The 24121-nt window shown below is 48.5% G+C and overlaps 1 protein-coding gene across 1 annotated transcript in view; it reads left to right on the top strand.

The window, feature by feature from the left end:
• Nucleotides 1-23544, top strand: part of C3_1H15orf40 (chromosome 3_1 C15orf40 homolog) — a 50176-nt gene extending 26632 nt beyond the window's left edge. Inside the window, exons 3-4 of the mRNA XM_069222561.1 lie at nt 2387-2514; nt 16789-23544. Of these exons, the coding sequence (XP_069078662.1) occupies nt 2387-2514; nt 16789-16887 (227 nt within the window). The 3' untranslated portion in view covers nt 16888-23544. The remainder of the gene's footprint in view (nt 1-2386; nt 2515-16788) is intronic.
• The last annotated feature ends 577 nt before the right edge of the window (nt 23545-24121 follow it).

Here is a 24121-nt window from a genome sequence, read left to right as displayed (position 1 = left end):
GGCGGCACGTATGTCAGGTCAGCAGTTCAGAATTATTAGTACTGAATATCATAAGCAATAGGACAATTAGAATTAAAGGAAAATCCGCAATATGAAGATCAAATAGGGCAGAAGGCTTGGAGAGGGACAAAAGGTGGAGATGACAGCAGCCTTCGTCAGATTCGAGCAGACTCCTAGACCGTAGCAGAACACTAATGAGACTGTGCCAAATGCTGTGGAGAGGTCCAGTTGGGACCAAGGCGGCAGAGCCACTTTCTTCAAAAGTTGTTCTGAGGTCATCCAGCACAGCAAACATAGCTGAATCTGTTCTGTGTAGAGGTCTGAAACTTGATCAAGTGTTTTCAAGGATGATGACTCATTTCAGGGAAGTTAAAAAGTTGCTTCTTGACTTCTTTCTTGAGGATTTTAGTTGCTGAAGTGTATTTCTGCTAGTCTTAACTCCACGTCTCCTTACCTGACACTATAATAGTACTCTATGTTGTGGAATCAAAATGAAAGCTTTGTTAAGGTGGAACATATGCTGCAGAGGTGACGAGGTAGAGGTGATAATGGTAGTCAGAGGTTCCCTATAGGAGGAATAGAAGGGAGCTGAACTGAAACGTGGAGCAAGGCCATGCTGGTTTTGCATTTTTAGACCCTTCATAAAACTTCATTTGTTGTAGATTTTAAGTTATAATTATTTTGCTGGCAACTGTAGGAATTACTTTGAAGATTTCCTTAATACTTGAGACACCATTACCCTCATTGAATCCTGTGTGCCAGTGAGAGAGCTCCATATTTGCTCACAGCTGGAATGTAGCTTTGCTCCCCATAAAGCAAAGGCACAAAGCCTACCTGGGAGCAGCACTTTCAGTGGAGGGTTCTCTTGTCCCACCACCATCTTTCATTGTACCAGCAGCACAGCGTGAGGCCTCTCCATCTCATTGCTCGGGTAACAAAGGGGTGTCGAGGCATTTTGGTAGTCCAGCAAGATAGTTAACCGTGCATTCAGACTTATATAATTTGTAGTTTTTCAGTCCTGTAGAAAATCAATCTATATTCACTGCATCACTTGGGATTAAAGAATCCAATTTTTGCTTCTGTAGGCTCATAGCTGAAGTGCTTCTGCAAGAGTACGGTTTTAATAGGGGAGCCAGTGCAAAAGAGAGCAGGGACACGTCTGGTACCTACTGATTTGGTCTCCTGCTGTTGTTAAATGTAGGGTTCCACATTCCTGTTAAGGAGTACATCCGTAAGCAATGGTGTGGGATTAAATGTGAGTTAATTATTAATGCTGCATTCCCTGTTTGACCCCCCCCATCTTGATTTTCATTTGATATATTTTTTTTTTTTTTATTTTTTTTACCTGTGATGCCCAATCCTTAAACCAAAGTACTGCTGCTGTCCTCTCATCTGGAGTTGTAGTTAATACTGCTGCCTATGTTAACACCACCGTACTCGGACACAACATGAAGAAAGGGCTGATGTCTGAATATTTTACCAGGAGAGAGAGACCCCCGAATAGGAATTTATTCCATCTAAGATACTCTAAATGGAGTGGGAATAAGGTGGCATAAACTTGTGATTTTAGCATCCACAGTAACTTCCAAACGGCTGCCTTACACGTTTTACTCTGCTTCCTAACAAACAACCATCTTTCTCCCCTTAATGTATTTTTAATATGGCCTTCCAAATTCGTTAATCCTAATAACTTCACACACACTTGATTTTCCACCTGAAAGCTCTGCTCGTAACTTCGCAAATTGTCCATTGGCAGCACTCCTGTGAAGGCTTACAGATGTAAATGTGCATTGATCATCCTTATGATGTGAGATAGACATGTATCTACGGTTGTGTTATGATGTCCGTTCGTAGTTCTCACTTTCGTTTCTGAAGGTGTCTTTATTTTATTTGCTTTGTCGTGTTTGTAAAAGCTCGTTTTCGTGTGCTTTCTTTGTCCCACTATTGAGATTTGAGTTCAAAGCAATTACAGTTTTGTTTCTTTATACATAGAAGTTTTGGCTGCAGTACATCCTTTTATAGTGTAGGAACAAAATAATGACACTGTATAGTGTGAGACCATTCATTTTTAAAGTTTGTATTCTTAGACAGTCTCAAGAACTCTAATCGTGACACATCATGTAAGTGTCTGACATAAAAAAACAAATTGTTGTCTAAGGGATCATTGCTTTTATGTGGGCCTGATCGGAAATGCATTTATTGTATATTTACACCCACCTTAACAAATGTAGAACATTGTTAAATTCATGTTTGTTAGTAGTTCATGGTTGTTGTAATTATCCTTTTTTATAAAGGTTGGTAATTTACTTTTACCTAATTTTTAAAGCAAAACTGTACAAGACAAAAGGTGTAGTAAGGTTACTAATCCCAATATTTTTTTCTTAAGATGTGAGCAGTGATGCTGTCGGTGTAGCTATTGCCGCACCGCCCACTGAGGGGGAAGCAAATGCAGAACTGTGCCGTTACCTGTCTAAAGTTCTAGAAGTGAAGAAGAGCGACGTTGTTTTGGATAGGGTAATGATGATCTTTTATTTTTAATAACCTATGATTTACTTCAGTAGGTGCAGTTTGTAGAGGCACAGATTAGTGTTATGTGATGGAGCAGGGTGAAAACGCCTACTAAGGGAGCATTTGGTCTTAAACCTTTGTGTGTATGAAATGCGCAATCAGCTGATGGATCTAGGTGTGGAGCATTTTTGTGCATGTGTAGTTTGAATGAGTAGTCTGATTGGGAGATGGAGTATGTACTGTAGTATCTTCTGAATGTGAGTATTCAATAAGCAGTTGGTTAGGCAGCTCATAAAGAGAAGGGCTGAGTTTACATTAACACCTTCCCTGTAACTGCACCCCCAGTAGGTTAGTGCCATTTGTAACTGCACAACCGCAGCGCTAGTGCTCTGTAACTGCACAGCAAGTGCTTTCTTTACCTGAACTCCTAATGCCCCGTGTAGCTGCACTAATTGTTAGTTTTTCTATATCTAAATGCACCACCGCCGGATCTGTGTGAACCTATAAACCTAGGTACCGCACAGAGTCCACATACTGAAAGGGATGCTCTGCACAGGCTACGTGGCAGCCGTGAGGGGTAATTTTAAGAATCTCTCCCAATCAATACATAAGCCTGAATGCACGCCAGATTGTGCTCCAGATTTTGCACAGAGGATGGTATCATCCGGGTATGCAAGTGGAATCAGATTGTAATGGGGGAAGTGGATCCCACGGTGTGCGTGGTACTCCCGCATTGCGCAAGCCCACGGCTGAGGCACCAAAGCATACAACACAGGCGATGAGGAGCAGCCCTGCCTTATGCCCCTCATGATACCGACAGTGTCTGGTAATATGCCATTGACCCTCTCCGTGCAGTTGGCTTGGCCTTCTATATGGGACCATTATAAGCTGCATCAAGACTTCTCCAACCCGCCATCATGTACCTCCACTCAACAGAATCAAACGCTTTTTCAGCGTCCTGAAATATCACAATAGCGCAGTCCTGTGGGTTGATCCTGGAAATAGTCCTAAAAGAGGTTGTGAGATTGTATATCTGCGATGTACCCATTATGAACCTGGCCTGGTCATATTTGACTATGCATGGGGCGCGAGTCTGTTGGCAATAACCTTCGCAAAGATTTTAGAGTCGACGTTTAGTAATGAAGAGGGCTGGTAGGATGCACTATGGTCGGCTGGCTTGCCGGGTTTCAATAGGATAACAATAAGAGCCTTCTGCATTGTAGGAGGCATATGGCCCCCTTTCACCATTTCTTCTAAAAAGCATGACAAGGTGGGGCACCTGGTACTCTTTGTAAAAGGTCACCGTTAGGCCATTGGTGCCTGGCGCTTTCCCACCTGGCAAGTCTTTGAGCTGACACTATCTCAGATGGGCAGATTGGGGCTATGTGGTGCTCTTTATGCTCTGCAGACAAGCACTTCTTATTATAGCTGTGTAGTCCGCTGTAGCCTGCTCATCATGTTGGATGCATGTGGCGTTCAAGTCTGCATAGTAAAGCCGGAAGCGTCCCGCCACCTGTTCCAGTGTCTGTAATGTTTACCATGTCTCATACTTGATAGCCGAAATCTTGGGATCTTTCTGTCGCAGCCGTAAGAGCATTGCACTTGGTCGATCACCCTCCCATTGACCCTTGCAGTTACGTAATTACCCAGATGAGTGACTTCGCTATGCTCCACCTGGTAGTATTCCTCCAGCTTATCTTTAATCTCCCTCAATACACTCCTCTCACCTATCTCTCTATGCATGCACTTCAGTGTTGGTTTCCCAGACTCCAACTTTTTCAACCTGCCCCCGAGCGATCTCAGCTCACCAGTGTCATTCGCTTGTGCGAGTTCCTCCTGGAACACTATGTCCAGAGAGTAGGACGGGATTCTTGAGGCGACTGTGCGGGGCCTTTGGGAGTCTAGAGCCAGTTCTAACAAAACCAGTGAGTGGTCTGAGTAGGTGCTTGGCAAATGCTTGCATGTGTGAGCCCGTGCGGCCTAGCTCTTGGCCAAGAGCCAATAATCAATGCGTGTACGAATATAATGTACTGTGGAGTGGTGCGTCAACCCTGCGGCACTGGAGGATCTGTGCCGCCAAATGTCTAACAGCTTATTCTGTTCAGAAGGTTTGTTAAGGGCACGAGCTGTAGTCAAAGGCTGTCTCAGTGGACCCCTAGACCGGTCCTTGGCTGGATTCAAAATACAATTAAAATCTCCACCCTTTTTTGAGGCAAGTCTCCATACAGTGCTAGTCTGACGTGCAAGTCATAGTAGAACTGCGGATTGTTGTAATAGGCTCCATATACTTCGAACAGCAGCACTCCTAGGATGTTTTTGTAGCAGCGCGCTATCAAATACTGGCCTCCCAGGTCAGCCCGTACTTCCTGCAAATTAATACCCGAGTCCTTACAGACCTAAAACAGTACTTCCCTTGCCTGCAAAGTAAAGCGTTCTGTGTAGCAGTCCCCCTTCATTCGGCGCTGCGAGGTCAGACCACTGTGAGGATAGCAACATCTATTCAACCCCCCTACAGATAAGCCACCACCTTGTGCACCTTCCTGCAATCATTCAGCCCCCTCACTTTCAAGGTAAGATACTTGCCGCCATCACGCAACATACCGCACGAATGATAAAGCAGAGTACAGTTTACTCCATGCATCTATCTGCCCTGCTTTTACATGCTCTCAGTGGTTGTTCATACCTTTCCCTCCCCCCACCCACACTGCAGTCCCCAACTTACTGTGCAGCAAACTAGATCCCTCCCGGGCCCCACACCTCCCACAAAACCAAACATCTTGGGGACAGATGTTGCCCTCCCTATCCTCCCTGTCACACTATACTACAAGGAGCCATTCTTATCAGCGACCCTTGACCCAAGGGTAGGTCGCTCCCCCTGCCGCTGCAGCTCCTCCAAGTTCCCGAGTTCCTGTGTTCCTGAGACCCACCTAACTGTAAGTACCCCCCTCCTCCCAGCCCCTCGCCCTGCCCCGCGCCACTCACCTTCTCTCCTGCTCCTGCTTCTTTTCCTCCTCTCTGTCTCTTCCTCCTCACTCCCCCTCTGCAATCTTCTTCTGTGTTCTTCTGTTCTTCCCTTCTGTTCTTCTGTTCTTCCCTTCTGTTCTTCTGTGTTCTTCCGGTCTTCTGTGTTCTTCTTCTCTGTGCTTCTGTGTTCTTCTTCTCGGTTCTTCTGTGTTCTTCTGTGTTCTTCTGTGTTCTTCTGTGTTCTTCTGTGTTCTTCTGTGTTCTTCTCTGTTCTTCTCTGTTCTTCTCTGTTCTTCTCTGTTCTTCTGCCCTTCCGATCTTCTGTGCTTCTGTCTTCTGCTCTTCCGGTCTTCTGCTCTTCCGGTCTTCTGCTCTTCCGGTCTTCTGCTCTTCCGGTCTTCTGCTCTTCCGGTCTTCTGCTCTTCCGGTCTTCTGCTCTTCCGGTCTTCTGCTCTTCCGGTCTTCTGCTCTTCCGGTCTTCTGCTCTTCCGGTCTTCTGCTCTTCCGGTCTTCTGCTCTTCCGGTCTTCTGCTCTTCCGGTCTTCTGCTCTTCTGTCTTCTGTTCTTCTGTCTTCTGTTCTCCTGTCTTCGGCTCTTCTACCTCCTCCGTCTTCTTCCCCCGAGCCTGCCCTCCTGCTCCTTCCTCATCCCCCTCCCTCACTCGCCTCCCCCTCTCTCACCCCTAGCTAACCCGTTCGCTATCTACCTCCCTCACTCCTCCTATCTTCCTATCTCTCTAGCTCCCTATCTCACTATCTAACTCCCCCACTCTCCACCTCCTCCTACCTACCTATCTGTCTATCTATCTATTTCCCTATCTATCGACTTCTCTATCTATTTTCTCTATCTATTTCTCTATCTCTCCCCCCCTCCCGCCACCCCCTCTACTACCTATCTCCCTATCCTCTCACTCTACCTCTCTCCCTCACCCACCTCTACAACCCCCCCTCCCCTATCTTCACAACCCTACTCCTATCTCTCTCCCTAATCTCCAAACCTCCTAACACTCACCCTCCTCCACCCTAAACCCCCTCCCCCAGCTCCTCTCACTCTACCTGTCCCCCCCCCCTCCCTCGCGCTTTCCCGCCGCGACCTCCTGCACGCCCCCGCCCCCCAGCTCCCATTCGCCCCCAGCTGACCCCTCCCCCCCCTCCTACCTCTTATGGCGGCCGCTGCGCGACAGTGGTAGCGACCCTTGACCCAAGGGTAGGTCGCTCCCCCTGCCGCTGCAGCTCCTCAAAGTTCCCGAGTTCCTGTGTTCCTGAGACCCACCTAACTGTAAGTACCCCCCTCCTCCCAGCCCCTCGCCCTGCCCCGCGCCACTCACCTTCTCTCCTGCTCCTGCTTCTTTTCCTCCTCTCTGTCTCTTCCTCCTCGCTCCCCCTCTGCAATCTTCCTCTGTGTTCTTCTGTTCTTCCCTTCTGTTCTTCTGTTCTTCCCTTCTGTTCTTCTGTGTTCTTCCGGTCTTCTGTGTTCTTCTTCTCTGTTCTTCTCTGTGCTTCTGTGTTCTTCTTCTGTGTTCTTCTGTGTTCTTCTGTGTTCTTCTGTGTTCTTCTGTGTTCTTCTGTGTTCTTCTGTGTTCTTCTCTGTTCTTCTGTGTTCTTCTCTGTTCTTCTCTGTTCTTCTCTGTTCTTCTCTGTTCTTCTCTGTTCTTCTCTGTTCTTCTCTGTTCTTCTGTCTTCTGCTCTTCTGTTCTTCTGTCTTCTGCTCTTCTGTCTTCTGTTCTTCTGTCTTCTGTTCTTCTGTCTTCTGTTCTTCTGTCTTCTGTTCTCCTGTCTTCGGCTCTTCTACCTCCTCCGTCTTCTTCCCCCGAGCCTGCCCTCCTGCTCCTTCCTCATCCCCCTCCCTCACTCGCCTCCCCCTCTCTCACCCCTAGCTAACCCGTTCGCTATCTACCTCCCTCACTCCTCCTATCTTCCTATCTCTCTAGCTCCCTATCTCACTATCTAACTCCCCCACTCTTCACCTCCTCCTACCTACCTATCTGTCTATCTATCTATTTCCCTATCTATCGACTTCTCTATCTATTTTCTCTATCTATTTCTCTATCTCTCCCCCCCTCCCACCACCCCCTCTACTACCTATCTCCCTATCCTCTCACTCTACCTCTCTCCCTCACCCACCTCTACAACCCCCCCTCCCCTATCTTCACAACCCTACTCCTATCTCTCTCCCTAATCTCCAAACCTCCTAACACTCACCCTCCTCCACCCTAAACCCCCTCCCCCAGCTCCTCTCACTCTACCTGTCCCCCCCCCTCCCTCGCGCTTTCCCGCCGCGACCTCCTGCACGCCCCCACCCCCCAGCTCCCATTCGCCCCCAGCTGACCCCTCCCCCCCCCCTCCTACCTCTTATGGCGGCCGCTGCGCGACAGTGGTAGCGACCCTTGACCCAAGGGTAGGTCGCTCCCCCTGCCGCTGCAGCTCCTCCAAGTTCCCGAGTTCCTGTGTTCCTGAGACCCACCTAACTGTAAGTACCCCCCTCCTCCCAGCCCCTCGCCCTGCCCCGCGCCACTCACCTTCTCTCCTGCTCCTGCTTCTTTTCCTCCTCTCTGTCTCTTCCTCCTCGCTCCCCCTCTGCAATCTTCTTCTGTGTTCTTCTGTTCTTCCCTTCTGTTCTTCTGTTCTTCCCTTCTGTTCTTCTGTGTTCTTCCGGTCTTCTGTGTTCTTCTTCTCTGTTCTTCTCTGTGCTTCTGTGTTCTTCTTCTCGGTTCTTCTGTGTTCTTCTCTGTTCTTCTCTGTTCTTCTCTGTTCTTCTGCCCTTCCGATCTTCTGTGCTTCTGTCTTCTGTTCTTCTGTTCTTCTGTCTTCTGCTCTTCCGGTCTTCTGTTCTTCTGTCTTCTGTTCTTCTGTCTTCTGTTCTCCTGTCTTCGGCTCTTCTACCTCCTCCGTCTTCTTCCCCCGAGCCTGCCCTCCTGCTCCTTCCTCATCCCCCTCCCTCACTCGCCTCCCCCTCTCTCACCCCTAGCTAACCCGTTCGCTATCTACCTCCCTCACTCCTCCTATCTTCCTATCTCTCTAGCTCCCTATCTCACTATCTAACTCCCCCACTCTCCACCTCCTCCTACCTACCTATCTGTCTATCTATCTATTTCCCTATCTATCGACTTCTCTATCTATTTTCTCTATCTATTTCTCTATCTCTCCCCCCCTCCCGCCACCCCCTCTACTACCTATCTCCCTATCCTCTCACTCTACCTCTCTCCCTCACCCACCTCTACAACCCCCCCTCCCCTATCTTCACAACCCTACTCCTATCTTTCTCCCTAATCTCCTAAACCTCCTAACACTCACCACCCTCCACCCTTAAACCCCCCTCCCCCAGCTCTTCTTACTCTACCTGTCCCCCCCTCCCTCGCGCTTTCCCGCAGCGACCTCCTGCACGCCCCCGCCCCCCAGCTCCCATTCGCCCCCAGCTGACCCCTCCCCCCCCCCTCCTACCTCATATGGCGGCTGCTGCGCGACTGCGCCGCTGGCGCGCCAGAGGCGCGCCAGAGGCGCGCCAGAGGCAAGCCCGTCTGCGCCCGTCCGCGCCTGGCCCGCGCCCAGCGCCACGACCCCTGGTCCCCAGCTCCCCCAAGCCCCGCTGATCCGCTACGACCCCACCACCCTCCACGCCCTCAACCCAGGGCGCTCCAAAACCTGCTTCCTAGCTCACCCCAAACGCACCCATGGACCCTTCGCCTGCAACTCCTGCAAACGCATCTTCCACCACGCAACTACCACGACCACAAGCCCACGCGCCATCAACCACCTCAAGTGCATCCTGGTCAACGCTCGTTCCGTCCACAAGCACGCCGTTGAACTTTGGGACCTCCTGGACTCCACAGCCCCGGACGTCGCCTTCATCACGGAGACATGGATGAACGCCTCCTCTGCTCCAGACATCGCTACCCGCCATCCCCGAAGGCTACAAGATCTCCAGAAAAGACCGCACCAACCAAGTAGGAGGAGGTGTCGCCATCATCTTCAAAGACTCCATCAGCGTCACCACCTCCACCGAAGACCCCCCCCTCGCCGCTGAACACCTGCATTTTCAGATTCGCACCGACCCAAGGACCACCCTCAGAGGATCCCTCGTCTACCGTCCTCCCGGACCTCGCGCCTCTTTCAGCGACGCCATCGCCGACTTCATCTCCCCGCACGCCCTCGCCTCACCGGACTACATCCTCCTAGGCGACCTCAACTTCCATCTGGAACAAAACAACGACCCCAACACCACCACCCTGCTCGACAACCTCGCCAACCTCGGCCTCAAACAACTGGTGAACACCGCCACCCACATCGCCGGACACACGCTCGACCCTATCTTCTCCGCCAGCAAACACGTCTTCTTCAGCCACACCTCTGCCCTACACTGGACCGACCACAGCTGCGTCCACTTCACATTCCGAAACGAGACCTCCCACCTCCGCACTCAACCCATCCCTCGTCGACAGTGGAACAAGATCCCTGAAGAGCAACTCTTCTCCGCTCTCGCCGCCAACCAACCCACCCTCACCACCGACCCCAACGACGCAGCTCTCAACCTCACAAACTGGATCTCCAACTGCGCTGACAACCTTGCTCCCCTCAAACGCACGCATCGACAGACCAACACCAAAAAACCTCTCTGGTTCTCTGACACCCTCAAAGAATCAAAGAAAACTTGTCGTGCCCTTGAGAAGGCCTGGCGCAAGGACCACACCGCTGACAACATGACCGCCCTCAAGAACGCTACACGCGAACACCACCACCTGATCCGCACTGCCAAAAGGAACTTTTTCACCGACAGACTAGACAAAAACAGCCACAACAGCAGAGAACTCTTCAGCATCGTCAAAGAGTTCTCCAACCCCAGCGCCAGCGCCAACGCCGTCACGCCCTCACAGGATTTGTGCGAATCCCTCGCCACTTTCTTCCATCGCAAGATCAGCGACCTCCACGACAGCTTCGGACACCAGACCCAACCATACACCACTGAACCCGCTTCCCCGGACATCACCCTCAACAACTGGACCCACATCAACACGGAAGAAACCAAATCCATCATGAACTCTATCCACTCCGGCGCCCCTTCGGACCCCTGCCCGCACTTCATCTTTAACAAAGCCGACGACATCATCGCCCCGCACCTCCAGACCGTCATCAACTCTTCTTTTTCTTCTGCTACCTTCCCCGAATGCTGGAAGCACGCTGAAGTCAACGCCCTACTAAAGAAACCTACGGCTGACCCAAGCGACCTGAAAAACTTCCGCCCCATCTCTCTTCTACCTTTCCCAGCCAAGGTAATAGAAAAGACCGTCAACAAACAGCTGACCACCTTCCTGGAAGACAACAACCTGCTCGACCCTTCACAAACCGGATTCCGAACCAACCACAGCACGGAAACCGCCCTCATCTCAGTCACAGACGACATCAGAACCCTGATGGACAACGGTGAAACAGTCGCCCTCATTCTCCTCGACCTCTCGGCTGCCTTTGACACCGTCTGTCACTGCACCCTAATCACCCGCCTACGCTCCACCGGGATCCAAGGCCAGGCCCTGGACTGGATCGCCTCCTTCCTCGCTAACCGCTCCCAAAGAGTTTACCTCCCTCCGTTTCGCTCAGAACCCACCAAGATCATCTGCGGCGTACCTCAAGGCTCATCGCTCAGCCCGACACTCTTCAATGTCTACATGAGCCCCCTCGCCGACATCGTACGCAAGCACGACATCATCATCACCTCCTACGCCGACGACACCCAACTTGTACTCTCCCTCACCAAGGACCCCGCCAGCGCCAAGACCAACCTACAAGAGGGTATGAAGGACGTCGCAGATTGGATGAGGCTCAGCCGCCTAAAGCTGAACTCTGAAAAAACGGAAGTCCTCATCCTCGGCAACACCCCGTCCGCCTGGGACGACTCCTGGTGGCCCACGGCCCTCGGCACTGCACCGACGCCCGCAACCTCGGCTTCATCTTGGACCCTCTTCTCACCATGACCAAGCAAGTCAACGCCGTGTCCTCCGCCTGCTTCCTCACTCTCCGCATGCTCCGCAAGATCTTCCGCTGGATCCCCGCCGACACCAGAAAAACCGTGACCCACGCCCTTGTCACGAGTCGCCTGGACTACGGCAACACCCTCTACGCCGGGACCACCGCCAAACTCCAAAACCGCCTGCAACGCATCCAAAACGCCTCGCCCGCCTCATCCTCGACGTACCCCGCAACAGCCACATCTCCGCACACCTGAGACACCTGCATTGGCTCCCAGTCAGCAAAAGGATCACCTTCCGTCTTCTCACCCACGCACACAAAGCCCTCCACAACAAGGGACCGGAATACCTCAACAGACGCCTCAGCTTCTACGTCCCCACCCGCCCCCTCCACTCCGCTGGCCTCGCACTTGCTGCCGTCCCTCGCACCCGCCGCTCCACGGCGGGTGGGAGATCTTTCTCCTTCCTGGCGGCCAAGACCTGGAACTCCCTCCCCACCAGCCTCAGGACCACCCAGGACCACTCCGCTTTCCGGAGACTCCTAAAGACTTGGCTGTTCGAGCAGCGATAACCCCCCCTTTCCCCCCTAGCGCCTTGAGACCCGCACGGGTGAGTAGCGCGCTTTATAAATGTTAATGATTTGATTTGATTTAAGGTGTGCTGTGACATAGATAATGACACTATTCTCAGGAAATGATGTACCCACCATCTCCTGCTGTTTCACTGATGGATAACAGCTAGAAAGTCTAAACTCCACCATCTGCTGCCTGAGTGCTGCCACAGCGTCCTGACACAGGCCTACCTCCCCAGTGGTAACATTTAGTGAAAGTCCATAGCGGTGCAGTCCACCCAACAGAGACTAAAATTACAATCAAGTTATACTGTGTTCGAGTCAGGTGAATTCCCAATTGTAGTTGCTAGTGTAGTCAGTGCAGCCTGCATGCCATCTCCCCGGCAGGGCCTCCCAACCTACCAAGGTACGAATCATTGCCTCCCAGAGGTCTCTAGACCTGCTCGTTAAGATCCTGTCAAAGTCTCTCCCTCATCAATCCGTGGAGATCACCACGTGCAACACTGACAGCCTGCTGTTTGAGGGACGGCTGTGGTTGCTTGGGGTCCCCGAAGATCCTGAGTTTTCTATCATCGCCCTCAGTCAAGTGGGGTAGAGCATGCTGTTGTAATTTCCGCTTGACCTTGATGACTTTCCTCCAGGCCTCCTGAACCTGCTGTGTGAAGTCCAGATAGATCGAGATCTCTGCCCCCTTGTGTCTCAGTACTTTCAATTTGCACTCCCTGTGGAGCGCCACATCACGATCTCTGTAATGTATTCATCTCTCTATTTCCGGATACGGCCAAGCTCCTGGTACCGGCCTGGGAGCCAATGACCAATGAGCGCACTGTCCCACAAACAGCTCAGAGAGAGCCACTTGCACCATAGTGTCGAACAAGAGATGCTCCACAAATGTCTCCATGTTGCCGGTATTGGTAGATTCAGCTAGGCCAACAATCTGTATGCCTTGAGGTTTTCTGCCTTAGCCTTGCAGCAATGTGAGCGTCTTGACTAGTTTCTCCTGGGACACCGAGGCGGACACTTTTCCCTTCCCCTGACATCCGTCTTTCCACCATGTCGAGGCGTTTGGTATGGTTGTCCAGGCCCCAGGCCACACCTGCATGATGTCACTTGTTTCTTTATTCATCCTAATCCCACATAACATTTCCTTACAGAAGGAAATGTGCTGTCAATTATTCATTCTTCGTGCCCTCGTTTCTCCCCCTGGTACTACCCTTTGTATTTCTCTTCTTTTGCTCACCATTGTCTTCATAGTATATTGGTGTGGAAGCTTCATTGCTCTCGGCAATCTGTCATTGGACTTCTTCACATTTCTTTGTCAGAACGAACCATACTTTTGTGATGTAGATTGCTGTGAGCAAAAATGTCTTTCCCCGTTTTCGCATCGTGCCTGAGAGCTCATTCCCAACACTCCCAATTGAGTTGCTCATTCGAGCTCGAGGTTTAACACTACTCGCCGTAACTGTGAGCATGGAGTGCAGTTATCTGGAAAGACCTAAGCAAATCAGAAGTTCAGGTGATAAAGGATGGAATATCTAGACACAGGAATTTCCAGGACTATTATAAATATAATTAATGGAAAGAATCCTTGAGCCAAAATACGTTTGTGCCCATCCTCTTTCTTTCTATTGCTATTTATGATTTAACTCTAATATTTGATTGACTAATCTAAAAAAAAAAATCTCATTGTACCACTTGGACCCTTTGTTCTTTATGCCCAAGTTATATTAATAGCCAACACTGCCGCCAAACCACCTGCAACAGTCATTTTACTCACCTTGTGTTGGGAAGTGTCGACACACATACTCTTGGCATCCTACTGGGGCAAGTGACGGCACTGGGAAAAGACCGATCCCTACATTGAAGGGAAATGAACAGTCATTAAAATACATAGAAAATACACTGCCATCTAGTGGCATTTATGTATAATGAAAAATAAAAGATTAATTGCAGCAATTTCCGGTTGTGATGATATAACAAAAAAATAAACTACAACAATGTTAAAACTCTGCCATCTAGTTGAACATATATATATATATATAAGAAATTGAATCATGACACAAGTATCACAGCAGCCTGATAAATTTCACACTCTGGACAAGGCCCTGGCTACAGCAACTATGCATGTCGATTGTTTATCAAGCATAATCTGTACCATGAGGACCTTATACTCTGTGGCTTCAAGGTGGCCGCCACTGCCTGCAAATCGCCTGAACGTTCTATGGCCTTATGGGACATATTTACCTTACTGAACTTTAGGCTTTTCATGTATCTCATTCGGCAAATAATTAAAGACTCTTTCGTAGCAGCGCAAGCACATCGTGCACTCCGTGAGGTCTTCTGGCTTCGGAACGTGCGCGCTGTCAGTTTGAAGGATCATGCTCTGTGCATAGGACTGAGATTCAGTAAATGTGGGCCACAGATCAAGACAGAAGTGAAGAGAGAAAGGATGTGAAGTAGAGAGAAAGCTGATGTAGGGAAAGAGGTAAGCTTGATAACGAGAGAGTGTGAGGTGGACCGTTTAGAGAGGAAGGCATAGAGGTAAGGTAGAGAGGGTGAGTTAAAATAGAGAACCAGGTACAGTGAGAGAAAAGAGCGAGGTAATGAGGGATGAAACAAGGAAAGGCAGACAATGAAAGAGGTAAATTAGTTAATTAGTGAGAGGGAGGTGTGGTAGATATGTGAAGGAGATATGCGGTAAAGAGAGATGGAAGGAGAGGGGCTGGGAGATAGGCGAGTTACAGAAAAACGTGGTGAGGCAAGAGAGATGAGGGAAAGAAGTAAATGTGTTCAGAAAAATGAAAGAAGTAGATGTGGTACAGCTATATGACGGTGATGGAAACAAAGCAGCAAGGTGCTGAAAATGGGGGGAGATAGAGATCTGATTGAGAGTTAGGCACAGAAAGTGATACAGCTTGATGAGGTCAAAGGCGAGTGAGTGAGAGGCTGGGTAGAAAGTGGTTTGGTGGACATAGGTGTCATTGGGAGAGTTAAGATAGAGGTCTAAAACAAGATTTAGGTAAAGAGAGGGTCGCTGTAGAGGAATTACAGAGTGGGATAGTGAACACAAACATTCTCTTTCAATTTCATTTCCACCAACTGGCTGAGAGCATGAAGGTGAATGTTGGGCTGGCATTTAGAAAGTCTGCTTGAGAATTAAAACCGGAGTTCTTGTAGTGACTGAATGTTTTAGATCAGTGCTTCTTAACCTTTTGTCTTCTGTAGACACTCACTGAATCACTTTTGGATCCAGGGCTCCCTATCTAACTTCAAACAGTACACACAAATGCAGAAACACGTATGCATCAAGCAGATATGCAAACTAAATATTATTTAATTTTCAAACAAAAATATACGTACATAATTTTTTTCATGCTTCTTATTGAGTTAACATGTATACAACAAGAGAGAAACAACTTCCTTTCCCCACCCCCCCACCTACCCTCCCAGCATAAGAAGAAGCAAGTCGCAGCTATCACATATCAGTCACCTGTGATACATAGCAGCAAAACAGTACAGTTACCTGTCAACTCCAATCAGTCCTCCAAGGTCAGAAGTACGGATCTACCCTTCTGCAGGTTCTTCATCCTGTTCTGGAACCCGGTCCTCAAGTACCTGCTGTAATCCAACCCGTGCTAAATCCCGTTCTGTCCTTTCTCCTTGTCCTGTTCCTAAGAATGCCAGGTTGTGCCGTACCCCGCATTCAGAATGCATCCATAGTTTAGGGGTAGGTAAGCGGGTCCAACAATTGGCAATGCATTTCTTTGCTACAGTCCACCCCAGTTCAGTGATTTTTCTCGCATGTTTAGTGCATCTATTCCGTGTTACCAGCCCCAGTAAACAAAGCTGGATCGTCGGTTGTAATGGTAGGTCGGCCACACCCCCCAGACTCTTAAATACTGTTTCCCAAAACAGTAAAATGTCCTCACCACATGTGTATGTCATTTCCTGCTGCTGCTTTACATTTAGGGCAGGTGTCAGGCTTATTGGGATCTATCTTGTGCAACCAACTTGGTGTAACGTAATCCCTGTGCACACACTTGTAATGTATCAGTTTCAGCCATGCATTATGCGTGATCTTTTGCAGTCCATCCACAGTACCCCAACCTCCACACCAATATCGCACTATTTATGTAAGTTCAGACTGCTCATCCGAGGGGTGGTCTTAGGCACCAATAACTCATCCAATCGGGGAACCGCTCTGCCCTCACCTCACTTGTCTGGTAGAGTCTGATTCAGTGCACGAGTATCTGGCTCCTGATGAAAGAATGGATCTTTCAAAATGTAACTTTATTTTTAAAAGACGAAGTAATCTGCTAAATTCTGTCATATCACTTTGTTTGTTTTGCTTCTAATGGATGTTCCCTATATGTCCGCATACGTTTTGCTGTACTTGTGCTGCTCCCACAAATCAAGATACCAACTTAATTTTTAGCCTCCTTTCCAAATTCCTTCATTACTCATTCAGTTTTACTCTTTATTGTTTATGTGTGTTATTATTCTGATCATGATATTTTGTTTCCTAAACTGTCCCTAACAAATCCCTGACAGTCCAGGGATCACAGGTTAAAAACCACTGCACTAGATACATGCATTAATACAGACATAATATTGAGAACAACTATGTATTTTAATTCTAAGGTTTTAAGCAGAAATCATGCTTATAACAAAACTTAATCATGAAAATTAAACTATAGAGTGTACATGTGGGTTTCAAACTGACCTGTTTTGTTCTGAACTTGCAATGAAATATCTACCTGTTTAAAAGAACACACCATTTTTACAGGGTGGAAAATCTCGTGAAAAAGTGGTAAAAATTTTAACACCAAAGAAGCCAGAAGATATCTTGGAGAAATTGAAGAAAGAAGCTGCTTCGACAAGTTGACACACCACAGAGAAACATTAATAAAGCAACATTTTAAGGATTAATAATAGCTACGAATGGATCTGTAAGCATCAAAGGCTGGTGTGCTCCGAGAACTAGACAATTGAAGTTTTCAGCAAGAGTCGTGCATGAAGTTAGTCAGTCAAGTAACTAAGAGTGAGGGGTTGAACATACGGTTTTTTACTGAAAATTTCCAGTAAACCTTTTGTCAAACCTTTTTATGGAAAAGTAAGTGGTACATCCACTCTGCGCTGGATACCCTTTCAGGCAATAGTGCACAGTACAATGACATAACCATGCTTATCTTCACAAAGCGTGCATCCTGTTTAACTCTAAATTATTAAGTAAAGTATGTTTTTTTTACTATTAAGTTTTAATAGATGTTAAGGGCCTACTTTACAGTTTGGTAAATGGTTTAATCCATTCCAAACATAATACTTTTCACCCGCCTTATTACAAATGCATTATATTCTATGGCACTTGTAATAGTCTGTTGGGATTTCTGTGACATCTGCCAAACTCCTAAATGAGGCCCAAAGTTTCTGTCCGGTCCTTCAGCACTCAATCTTATGGAGCTTAATCTATAGGTTCTGTTTGCTGATCATTACAATTATCCTTCACAGCCATTTCTTTACTGTGATAAAGTGGCTATAACGGGGTTAAAGCCCGATGACATTTGTTTGTCAGTCGTGATTATTAAATCCAACCTCTAGAAGTTTGCGATATATTTTTTGCTAACCTTTCACATTTGGGCCGAATTGTTATCCTTGTGCTGTAAATGAGAATTGTAACGTCACTAATATTGTAATCTACCTGTGAGATACCCAGATGCTTGCCTTAGTAGAAGGTCTGTGAACAGAACAGAGTGTGCCGATGGATGGAAATGCTGAGTTTGTATATTTACATGCGCAGAACAAGCAAAGCGACTGTGAGTTTTCTTATTGTGAATAATTTTCAGTGTTTATACCAAACAAAAATAATCTTTTATTCGTGTATGTCAAATTCAGTAAATCATATTGCTTTAATACTGAAAGCAAATGTTCAGGGTGACCATGATCCGGAGCCCTTGAAGACAGTTTCACACAACATAATAGATTTAAAACTGAATGACTGTGGAGAATGAAGAGTCATATTGATACTGTGAAAGTGTTAATAACAACAATTATTTAAGTGCATATATTGTTGTATTCCATACTAACACTTTTCTAAAGCACGCCTAACCAAAAGGGAAACTACCACCAACTCTTCAAAAGAGGGATGTTAGACCTGACAGCCTTACGGTTGTCACCCCTAACTTTTTGCCTGCCTCCCACCACGTTTTAGATACTGTTTTTGCTGGTTTTTAGACTCTGCACACTTTACCACTGCTAACCAGTGCTAAAGTGCATATGCTCTCTCCCTTTAAACATGGTAACATAGGATCATACCTAATTGGACTATTTAATTTACTTATAAGTCCCTAGTAGAGTGCACTATGTGTGCCCAGGGCCTGTAGATTAAATGCTACTAGTGGGCCTGCAGCACTGGTTGTGCCACCCACTTAAGTAGCTCCCTAACCTTGTCTCAAGTCTGTCATCACGAGGCCTGTGTGTGCAGTTTCACTGCCAATTCGACTTGGCATTTAAACGTACTTGCCAAGCCTAAAATGCCCCTTTTTCTACATATGTCACCCCTAAGGCATGCCCTAGGTAACCCAAAGGGCAGGGTGCTGTATAGGCAAAAGGCAGGACATGTACCTGTGTAGTTTACATGTCCTGGTAATGTAAAACTCGTAAATTCATTTTTACACTGCTGTGAGGCCTGCTCCCTTCATAGGCTAACATTGGGGCTGCCCTCATACGTTGTGTGAACGGTACCTGCTGATCTGAAAGGTGTAGGAAAGTCATATTTAGTATGGCCAGAATGGTAATACAAAATCCTGCTGACTGGTGAAGTTGGATTTAATATTACTATTTTAGAAATGCCACTTTTAGAAAGTGAGGGACCCATGAAAGTCGCTTTGCTGGTTAAGTTTGGGCTGACCCCTGAAAAATACTGTCAGAGGTTTAGGGACCGCACCAAGTTTTCCACACAAACTTGGGTAGATTGTTTTGATTTCTCCAATAAGGCACTGAATGGATGGGTGCGGGGCAGCAAAGTAAATTATTACAAAGGGTTATATGATTTGATTCTGAGAGAGCATATGCTCAGTATTTCTTTTGCAGAGTTGGGCAGACAGAGGTGTCCCTAGTATCCATGGGAGATAAGGAGATGGTGCCTAAAGCCCACATGGCTGCCAATACTTCAAAGTAGTCAGTGGGTCACCATTGATGGGCAAAGGGTGGAGGCTCTGCGCGACACAGAAGCCAGTATGACTACTGCCAAGAGTCAGCTGGTGACAACAGAGTAGATAGTCCCTAATACATTCCACCCGGTCATAGTCGCTGACAATCGTGAGAGTCACCTACCGGTGGCCATGGTTCCCTTTGAGTGTGGGGGAGGCGGGTCTCTGTGAAAGTAGCTGAGTGTCCTGCCATGCCTGTAGATTGTCTGTAGGCAATGATCTTGAGCATACTGCCTGGAAGGTGGTAGAGCTCAGATCCCACCTGGAGATGTTAGGTTTGCCTGAGTGGGTCTGCATAGCCACAAGGTCCGTGGCTGCCCGGGAAGTGAGTCAAGGGCGTCTGGAGCCTGGAACAATGGCCCAGACCGCTGCAAAGAGAAAGGGCAAGAGGCGTGGGAAACCTGCCTCGGATGTTCCCACAGTGGTGGATGGGGCCCCTTAAAAGGAGGAGGCCCCTGAGCCAACTGGAGAGGACATAGCTGACCTGGGCAACCTGCCTGAACTTGCTGGATGGCAAGTAGAGGGTGGGCCAACCACAGCAGAATTCTGCAAGGTGCAGAAGGAATGACCCATCCTTGAGGGTCTGAGGCAACAGGCCACAGCCCAGGCAGCAGGTGAAGCCTCTGGCGATCACCATATCTACCGGGAGAATGATCTTCTTTACAGTGAGCCTAAGGTTCCGGCCATTGGGGCAGCACTGGTGCTGGTGGTCCCCCAGTGTTATCGGGCCTTCTTACTGGGTCTGGCTCACAACATCCCCCTAGCAGGACATTTGGGCCAAGACAAGACCTTTGCCAGGCTTGTTACCCACTTCCATTGGCCTAGAATGCGGGTAGCCTCAGATAGTTTCTGCAGGGCCTCCCCCACCTGCCAGGTTAGTGGGAAGACAGGGAACAGGCTTAAAGCCGCCCTGATCCCACTCCCCGTTGTTTGGCACCCCCTTCGAAATGGTGGGCATCGACGTCATTGGTCCGTTTGACCCCAAAACTGCCTTGGGCAACAGGTTTATCCTGGTTTTGGTGGACCATGCCACCCGCTATCCAGAGGCAATCCCTCTGAGAACAGTGACTGCACCGGTGGTGACCAGAGCCCTGATGGCAATATTTACCTGTGTGCGATTCCCTAAGGAAGTTGTTTCTGACAGAGACACAAACTTCATGTCTGCGTACATGAAGGCTATGTGGGATGAGGGTGTGGTGACCTACCGGTTTACCACCCCTTATCATCCTCAATCCAATGGGCTTGTTGAGAGATTCAACAAGACCCTTAAGGGCATGATCACTGGCCTACCTGAGGCCATGAGGTGTAAGTGGGACATCCTCTTGCCATGCCTGCTGTTTGCTTATAGAGAGGTGCCCCAGAAAGGGATGGGGCTCAGCCCCTTCAAGCTTGTCGATGGTCACCCTGTCAGGGGACCGCTAAGCATAGTCAAGGAGGGCTGGGAGAAAGCTCCCAAGACACTGTAGATGGGTGTCTTCCACCGCACCTACAGACTCCTCCGACTGGCGCCGTTCGCGCGCGTCGGAGGACGGAGTTTACCGTTTCCATGGTAACATGGGGGCGGCACCAGACGCCTGGGACTCGGATTTCCGGGTCCCGGGCACAGTAAAAAGGGACGACGGACGCAAAGAAAGCAGGAAGGGGACTTCCGAGGCAACGACCTCGAGAGGAGGAGGAGGAGATAGAGTATCGGAAGACGCGGTGCCCGCAGAAGAAGAAGATGACGAGACTGGGAAGCCGGAGCTTCCCAAACCGAGGGCAAGGCTCGAGGAGAGGACCAGCCCGCAGGAAACGAGCACTTTCCGCCACGTCCCTTGTTAAAGGACACACTAGCCATTCATAAATAGGGAACAAGGGAGGGGAGAGAGGGAAGGGAGGAGGAGGAGGGGGGTGGGGGGTTAAGGGGGTGGAATCACTGCTGATAACTAGAAGGACAGAGACAGCCTATAACCTCGAACGTGATTGATAGCAAGGATCTACAGGGGAGCACTAAAGGGATCTGAGTGCAGCACCTGTGTTTCTGCCTTCCGCACACACGACCAGGTCTCTCTCTCTCTTTCTCTCTCTCTTCTCTCTTTCTCTCTCTCTCTCTTTCTCTCTCTCTCTCTCTCCCCCCACTCTCTTTCTCCCCCGCTCTCTCTCTCTTTCTCTTTCGAGATATATCTGTGCTTGACTTACCTTCCATTCAGCTCCTTTGTTTTCGGTACCCCAGGAGTCCACATCAAGTCGGTGCCAGTCAAGAGGGGAGCCTAGGAGGAACACCAAGGGAGAGACATTAAAGAAGAAACCGAACGGAAACCTAGACCACAACAAGTTTTGCACAAATTCTTAAATAAATATCACCATTATCTAAAATAAGTCTCGGAGTCCTTCATACCACCCGCGCACCCCGTCACAGACACCTTCCCAGGATGTGATCAGCTACATGCTGGCCCTCCGCAACCAAACCCAAAGCTTATGGAAGCAGGCCAAGAGTAACCTTGAGGCTAGTCAAGAGGTTATGACCAGAAGGCCACTTTGGTTGAGTTCGCACCTAGAGACACTAGGGCTCTCCAGGACTGCTGGTCTGACCCATTTGAGATCAAGGAGCGGAAGGGGGAGTCACTTACGCAGTGGACCTCAAGATCTCTAGACACCCCCTAAGGGGTCTTCATCATAACCGACTCAAGCCTCATTTTGAGAGGTCAGAGGTTAGTATGCTCCTTGTGACAGATGAGGGCATGGAGTAGGAGAGTGAACCTCTCCCCGACATCCTCTCTGCCAAAGAAGGTGATGGGTCAGTGGAGGGTGGCAATCTCTCTGACGCCCTGACTCTAAACCAGAGAGGAGACTGCTATGAGCTGTTACAGCAGTTCTCTTCCCTGTTTTCCCTTACTCCTGGACTCACCCATCTGTGTGTCCATGACATTGACACGGGAGACATTTCCCCTGTAAAGAACAACATTTACAGGTTGTCAGATAAGGTGAAGGCCAACATCAATGAGGTCTCCAAGATGTTGGCCCTTGGGGTCACTGAGAAGTCCAGCAGTCCCTGTGCCAGCCCTGTGGTGCTGGTACCTATGGCTGCTGCCCCTGGTGCAAAGCCAGAACTCTGGTTCTGTGTGGACTACCAGGGTTTAAACTCAGTCACATGGACTGACGTTCACTCCATTCCCCGAGCTGATGAGCTTGTTGACAGGCTAGGTGCTGCCAAGTTCCTGAGTACGTTTGATCTTACATCAGGGTACTGGCAGATCGCCTTGACTGAGGGGGCTAAAGAGAGATCTGCATTTTCCACACCTGATGGCCATTACCAGTTGCCAGTGATGCCCTTTGGGTTGAAAAATGCCCCCGCTTCCTTCCAACGGTTGGTTAACTGGGTCCTAGTCGGCAATGATGCCAACTCTGCAGCTTACCTAGTTGACATAGCTGTCTATAGTTACAGCTGGGAGGAACACCTGCTCCACCTCAAGGAGGTGCTTCAGGCTCTGCAACAGGCAGGCCTGACCATCAAGGCGAGTAAGTGCCAGATTGGGCAGGGTTCCGTAGTGTACTTGGGACACCTAGTAGGTGGTGGCAAGGTGCAGCCACTCCAGGCCAAGATTGAAACTATCAAGGCCTGGCAACCACCTAGCACACAGACTGAAGTGTTAGCCTTCTTAGGCCTCACTGGATACTACTGTAGGTTTGTCAAGGGCTATGGAACCATTGTGTCACCCTTGACAGAACTTACTTCCGAAAAGCAACCTAGGTTGGTGAGTTGGATAGAGGCTTGTCAGAAGGCCTTTGATTCCCTGAAGGAAGCCATGTGCACGGCCCCCGTGCTTTGATTCCCTGAAGGAAGCCATGTGCACGGCCCCCGTGCTCAAGGCCCCTGACTACTCCCAGGAATTTATTGTGCAGACAGACGCTTCAGAGCATGGAATACCAGTAGTCTTTATTAGCAGAAGACCATTACCACGGGAACAGAGGTGGAGCCTGACGGCTCAGTACCAAGCTACCAGCGGGTGGGCACAGGATAATTTGGATTTTGTGTGACTTACCCTGACTAGAGTGAGAGTCCTTGCTTGGACAGGGGGTAACCTGACTGCCAACCAAAGACCCCATTTCTAACAAGGAACATACACAGAATCTCAGTTCCACAGTCCTTCAAATCCATTTGAGCCATTTAACTGGTATTTACCAGTGGAACTCACACTTGTTTTCATTTTCAGCTTATATGCATTTATTGAAATCCTGCCATAGTGCCATCCACCATTTGATTTCGTTTTTATATTGGAATAAATAAAAAACATTCTTCCTTTTTTTCTTTACTGAAACAAGTCGTTGAAAATAAAGGTTGATATTATTATTATTATTATTATTATTATTGTTGTTGTTTTGTGTAGTACTGTCTCTGCTTATTGGCTGCGTTTCAGTTGTTCATGGGGATGTTTTTTTTTTAAATCTCTAAACCTTATGTACTTGAACAAAACCACGGTGCATAGGTGGTGGGGCACTGACACTGTGTGCCACGTCAGCTGGAATGATGTAAAAGGGTTTCAGAAGGGCACCATTTTGGTACAGCCATGGAGTTCATCAGGGCTACAGCCATGCAACACACAGTGGATAATGCATAGTGTCCTGAGCTGTTTGCTATCTCACATTGGAAACCATGGTAAGTCTTTCAAGGTGAGGCAGTATGGTCAGGGTGTTTTGGACTTAAGATGGCTCAGGCAGCTTGGATCAGGGCCCTTTGTAGTTTACTTAAATAGTTAGCTGTGAGGCCTATGTAGATATGAGGTAATAGTTTAGAGGTGATGTAACCACAATGAGGGCAAGAGATACCTTGTGTAGTGTGGTGCGTTTGAGAGATTATTTTCTTAGTGGTAGTATTTAATGGCTATGTTGATTTTGAACGTAAGGTAATATTGACACTGCTGGGAACCCCAG

Source organism: Pleurodeles waltl, chromosome 3_1, assembly GCF_031143425.1.
Source record: "Pleurodeles waltl isolate 20211129_DDA chromosome 3_1, aPleWal1.hap1.20221129, whole genome shotgun sequence".
Taxonomy (NCBI): Eukaryota; Metazoa; Chordata; class Amphibia; order Caudata; family Salamandridae; genus Pleurodeles; species Pleurodeles waltl.
The sequence above is the reverse complement of the archived record's forward strand: the minus strand, read 5'-3'. Positions and strand labels throughout refer to the sequence as shown.